This window comes from Cebus imitator, unplaced genomic scaffold (genome assembly GCF_001604975.1).
Source record: "Cebus imitator isolate Cc_AM_T3 unplaced genomic scaffold, Cebus_imitator-1.0 Scaffold420, whole genome shotgun sequence".
NCBI lineage: Eukaryota > Metazoa > Chordata > Mammalia > Primates > Cebidae > Cebus > Cebus imitator.
The window spans coordinates 843,063-849,181 of NW_016107735.1; the positions used below are offsets into that span (position 1 = coordinate 843,063).

At 47.3% G+C, this 6,119-nt stretch overlaps 1 protein-coding gene across 4 annotated transcripts in view; it reads left to right on the top strand.

Moving 5' to 3' along the window:
* Positions 1-413: 413 nt before the first annotated feature.
* Positions 414-6,119, top strand: part of MEAF6 (MYST/Esa1 associated factor 6) — a 22,169-nt gene continuing 16,463 nt past the window's right edge. For 3 of the 4 annotated variants that reach the window (XR_001819415.2, XM_017509761.2, XM_017509762.2), the window contains exons 1-4: positions 414-571; positions 1,677-1,792; positions 4,356-4,443; positions 4,577-4,622. Coding sequence is in view for 2 of the 4 variants with exons in the window: in XM_017509761.2 (XP_017365250.1) it covers positions 482-571; positions 1,677-1,792; positions 4,356-4,443; positions 4,577-4,622 (340 nt within the window). In the remaining 2 variants the exon portion in view is untranslated. Of the gene's footprint in view, positions 572-1,676; positions 1,797-4,355; positions 4,444-4,576; positions 4,623-6,119 lie in introns of all 4 variants that reach the window. The other variant, XR_005197057.1, reaches the window with a different exon arrangement.

The window sequence follows — 6,119 nt, forward strand, 5'->3', positions numbered from 1 at the left end:
TGAATGACCTCGGGAGGTGGCAGAAGGGGTAGACAGAAGCAAATGGACTTGCGAGCTCTTCCGGAACCGAGTCCATAGGGGTTGACCTGGGATCACGTTTAACTCCGGGTGGAGAGTGAGGATGATAACCCGGTTTCTGACGCGGACAATTCGGTGGATAGTGAAAGTCATTCACGAGGTGGAATGAGGTGGGGCGCACAGGTGGCTTGGAGGCCTGAAGGCGAGCTCGGCTTTGGACACGGTAGATTTGCGGCTTCTGTAAAGCCGGCTGCCAGCCGAGGGGCAAGAAACGGCGCAAAGGGCCGAGACCAGAGGCCAAGTCTGTGGAGCTCTCAGTGCAGGATCTTCGAGAGTCCACGCCGGAGCGCGTCGCTGCGTGCGTTTCCGGAAGCCGCGCGCGCAGGCGCAGTGCGGGGGGCGCCCCCTGGCGGCGCAGGGACCGCCCCCAGCCTCGCGCCGCCGCCGCCCGCCTCAGCCCAACATGGCGATGCACAACAAGGCGGCGCCGCCGCAGATCCCAGACACCCGGCGGGAGCTGGCGGAGCTCGTGAAGCGGAAGCAGGAGTTGGCGGTGAGGGGTTGGGACCGGGGTTGCCCGGCATGGGGCCCCGCTCCTGCGCTGCCTCCAGGCCCCGAGCCTGGCCGCGCCCGGCCGTTCATTATTCCGGGGGCGCGCCGCGGTGGGCCGGGAGCTCGGCGGCCTGAGGCCACCGGCAGTTCGGCTTCCGGGCTGTGCGAATCCGGAGCGGGGAGGGAGCCAGGAGCCCGGAGCGTGGGAGGGGGAGGGGCACCAGCAGCCTCAGGAGGGGGCGTGGAGAGAGGATGGTGCCGGGGCTCTGGGCTCCGGCGCTAGGAAGGGCGAGCGTCCGTGAGCCGCGGTGCTGGGCGAGGCGGGCGAGTCCGTGATCTTTGCGGGGTGTGGGGTGGGGAGGGAGGCAGGTCTGGGAGGGGGTTCTAGTCACCCTGTCTGGACTTTAGAGGATGGTGGGGAGCGTGTTCTTTTTGGCTCCAGGAGTAGATCCGTTGAATGGAGGTTTTTGATAGACAAGGATGTGATGTGTTTGGGAGCATCTAGAAGGTGACAGGCGAGGGAAAAAACATATTTTGGAGAATTCGCAATTGTGACAGGCACCCAGGATCCCGTGCACCCTGGTGGCTAAGCTCTTCCTGCCCTCGCGTCTCAGCTTGAGCACCCGGGAGGCCCCTCTCACCTGAAGCTGCCTTTCCAGGTTTCCATAGCAACTGGCAGTCCAGTGCCGGCGGCCTCTTTGAGCCTGCGAGAGGGGAGCAGGGGAGGGGGTTGACGCTGAAAGGCTGCTCACCCTCCCCTCCTCTGGTAGCGATACCTTTTGTGCGTGGGAGTGGGTATTGCGCAAGTTCTGCCTTAGCCTGGGTTCTTGACTCCGGATTTCTGTGAACCCTCTGAAGTTTATGCAACATTTCGCGTGTGTGTTTTTCTGGGGACATGCTTTATACATTCAGGGGTCCATCATCCCTAAAGGTCTAGACTGGCTTAGCCCTAATCGTCCTGCCCGTCCCTGTATCATCCATCTCTCCACAAGGGTAGTGTGGGCAAGCTTGCGTTTACAAATCTAATATCAGGATTTCATTTGGGTTAAGACTTAAGTGTTTGCATTTACAAGGCTTTATTCATGTCCCTGTTTTTCATCTCTCAGGAAACACTAGCAAACTTGGAGCGACAGATCTATGCTTTTGAGGGAAGCTACCTGGAAGACACACAGATGTATGGCAATATTATTCGTGGCTGGGATCGGTATCTGACCAATCAAAAGTGAGTGTCGGAAGCCAGTAGTGTTCCTATTGTGCTTTAGCAACTTTGGTTTGCAGGGCTGGATGCCCTTAGTAGCAACTTTGCTGGAGGCAGTAGTAAAGTGGTGGTGTGGTCTGGACTTGAACTCTTGGACTCTGGCTCAGGCCCTGCCTCACTGAATAATCTTAGACAAAGCTCACATCTGTAAAATAAGAAAAGTGGGCCTATGGCACAGGGTGGTTGTGTGAGGCTTAAATGAAATATAGCATATGACAGTATTTTACACAGCAGCACTCTATTACATTTTTTACACATTTTAATCAGTTGTCAGTTCTACCCTCACAGTATTTTTCTTTTCTTTTTTCTTTTTCCTCCTGGGTAGCTGGGAATTACAGGTGCATGCCACCATGCCTGGCTAATTTTTTAAATTTTAGTAGAGATGGGTGTCTCCATGTTGGCCAGGCTGGTCTCGAACTCTTGACCTCAGGGGATCCACCTGCCTCAGCCTCCCAAAGAGCTGGGATTACAGGTATAAGCCACTGCGCTTGGCTAAAAGTTCATTTTTTCCCATTGTGATTAACAAGTAATTTTGGATGCTACATTTTCAGATGTTATGAATATACTGCTCCCTCTAAATTTGTATTCAGTTGTTAGGTATACACTGTTGATGCTTATCTGAATCCATTATTACACTGGAAGTTGTAAAATAGTGGTTCTCTAATTTTATTATTCCCTTTATATATTTATTACTGGAATTCTGAAGAGGAGTCTTCCTTTTTTGTCTTCTTTTCCTTTCATTCTCCCACATTTGCCCCTAATGTGGTCAGAGGGAGCCTCCTCAAGCTGGTTTGTTTGTCATTTTGACATGACCCTTTTACTCTTTGAGCATTCCATTGCTTTCTGGCCCAAAAGATATCCCATATTTACCTTGTGCATTTTCTGTCCCAGACCTGGTATCAGCCATTCCTCTTAGGAACCCTGGTTCTTTCTTTAAATTTGAGAATTAAGTTTATTTAAGAGACACTTCATATCACTCATCTGTTCTAGACTTTTAAAATAATAAACATTAAAATAAATACATATGGGCTGGGCACAGTGGCTCACGCCTAGAATCTCAGGCTGAGGCGGGCAGATCACCTGAGATCAGGAGTTCAAGACCAGCCTGGCCAAGAAGGCAAAACCCCATCTCTACTAAAAATACAAAAATTGGCTGGGTGTGGTGGCTCACGCTACCTTTAATCCTAGCACTTGGGAGGCCGAGGCGGGTGGATCACCTGAGATTGGGAGTTCGAGACCAGCTTGACCAACATGGAGAAACCTTGTCTGTACTAAAAATATAAAATTAGCCGGACGTGGTGGCGCATGCCTGTAATCCCAACTACTCAGGAGGTTGAGGCAGGAGAATCACTTGAACCCAGGAGGCGGAGGTTGTGGTGAGCGGAGATCACACCATTGTACTCCAGCCTGGGCAACAAGAGTGAAATTTCGTCTCAAAGAAAAATAAATTAACCAGCCATAGTGGGGTGTACCTATAGTTCCAGCTACTCTAGAGGCTGAGGCAGGAGAATTACTTGAACCCAGAAAGTGGAGGTTGCAGTGACCTGAAATCACACCACTGTACTCCAGCCTGAGAGACAGAGTGAGACGCTGTCTCAAAAAGAAAAAAAAAAAAAATAAATAAGGCCAGGTGCAATGGCTCATTCCTATAATCCAAGCACTTTGAGAAGGCCAAGATGAGTGGATTATGAGGTCAGCAGTTCAAGACCAGTCTGGCCAACATGGTGAAACCTGTCTCTACTAGAGATAAAAAAAAATTAGCTGGGTGTGGTGGCATGCACCTGTAATCCCAGGTACTTGGGAGGCTGAGGCAGGAGAATTGCTTGAACCCGGGAGGCGGAGGTTGCAGTGAGCCGAGATTTCATCACTGCACTCCATCCTGGGTGACAGGGTGAGATTGTCTCAAAAAAAAAAAGGCTGGGCATGGTAGCTCATGCCTGTAATCTCAGCATTTTAGGAGACCGAGGTAAGTGGGTCACCTGAGGTTAGGAGTTCGAGACCAGCCTGGCCAGTATGGCAAAACCCTGTCTCTACTAAAAATACAAAAATTAACTGGGCATGGTGGCGGAGGTTGCAGTGAGCCAAGATTGTGCCACTGCACTCCAGCCTGGGTGACAGGGCATGGTGGCAGGCACCTGTAATCCCAGCTACTTGAGAGCCTGAGGCAGGAGAATCACTTGAACCCGGGATGCAGAGATTGCAATGAGCTGAGATTATGCCATTGTACTCCAACCTGGACAACAGCGCAAGACTTTATCATACATACATACATACATAAAATGAACATGTGAGAGCAAGACTTCGTCGTACATACATATATACATAAAATGAACATGTGAAGCAATTAAATCTCACGTCCTACAGTGGGGCATATACCATATATTGGAAAACATTGTTTTCTGTGTTCAGCATAAAGGCCGTTTGGGCCATTCTAAGTGATATGGAGGCTTCCTGTATGGAACATGAGTCCTGCTTGAGCCATAGACATAGCTTGGTGCTCATAATGAGTTTCTTTTGTGTGTTTTAGAAACTCCAATAGCAAAAATGATCGAAGGAACCGGAAGTTTAAGGAAGCTGAGCGGCTCTTCAGTAAATCCTCAGTTACCTCAGCAGCTGTAAGTGGTGGTGGTGGGGGAATATTTCTGTGGGCTGTTGTTGGGGAATGTGAGTTTTCTCTTTCCTTTCCTCTGGGAATGCTCTTCTGAGGTCTGTGGTCACTTTTCTAGTAACTGGTGGCTTTTCTTTTAGGCAGTAAGTGCATTGGCAGGAGTTCAGGACCCGCTCATTGAAAAGAGTAAGTTTATGTTTTTATGTTTCTCATCAGTTTATTTTTAAGCTACCATAGCCCTTATATTTAATTCATCTGGTTGTGTATCTGAGGACTGCATTTCTTATGCTCTTCCCTCTTCTTCCTAGAAGTTATTAAACTTTTAGGGTATCCTTAATCATGTTTTCTCCACTTCCCCATTTCAGACAAGATCTTACTCTGTAGCCCAAGCTCTGGAGTACAGTGACATGATCATAGCTCACTGCAGCCTCAAACTCCTAGGCTCAAGCAGTCCTCCTGCCTCAGCCTCCTAGGTAGCTAGGACCACAGGCATCTGCCACAACACCTGGCTAATTTTTCAATATAAAAGAGACAAGGTCTCTTTTTTACATTAAAAAAATTTTTTTTATTTTAAATTTTTAAAGAGACAAGGTCTCAACTATGTTGCCCAGACTAGTCTAGAATTCCTGGCATTAAATAATCCTCGAACTTAAGCATCCCTAAGTGTTGGGATTACAGGTGTGAGCCACCATGAGTGACCAATCATATTTTTTCATTTTGAGGAAGAAATTACGCAGCCCTTCCTGCCTCTTCTGTCACATAAAGATTGGCTTTTGCATCTCAAAGGTGCAAAGCTATATTTTTATTCCTGGTAAAGCTTATAACTTCTTAGGGAATTAAAATTAAAACGATAACTTTTATGGAAAATTTCAATTATATCTTAAAAATCCTCAAGTACCCATGTACCCAGTTTAATAATTCTTAGAAAATGCTCATCTTGGCCCAATGCAGTGGCTCACACCTGTAATCCTAATACTTTGAAATGCAGAGGTGGGAGCATCGTTTGAGCCCAGAAGTTCAAGACCAGCCTAGGTGACAAAGCAAGACCCTGTCTCTACAAAAAATTAAGAAATTAACCAGGCTTGGTGGCATGTGCCTGTACTCCCAGCTATTAGAGAAGCTGAGATGAGAGGATCGCTTTAGCCCAGGAAGTTGATGCAGTGAGCCATGATCATGTCACTGATCCAGCCTGGGTGACAAAGTGAGACCATGTCAAAAAAAAGAAAAGAAAAGAAATGGTCATTCTGTAAATAGGATGTACCTGTCTGTTCTTAAATATAAAATGGAAAATGGAGAGACAGTACCACTTACTTTGTAAATTAATTCTGTCTTAACATTTTTTGTATGTAAGCCATACAGTCTGATTTCCAGTGATGGGTTATAGATTTGTGCATTTATCTTTCTGAGTCAGACTCAGTGTAGCTGTATTGGATGTTCTCTGTGTATTTCATCATGTTGAAATACAGCCTGTTCTCGGTATTAACTGTGTACTTCTTTTCAGATGGTATATCTTGTTGCTGGATCTAGTTCTTTTGTTTGCATTGGTGCAATGATATGAGGAAAAGGGATTTTAGTAGTTTGGAAATTAGAAGTACTTAATCATTATCTCTATGTACAGATTTCTAAATTTTTGGCTCTGCCCTCAGCCTTTTTCCTGGCTTTAATCTTGCATTTCCTTTTTTT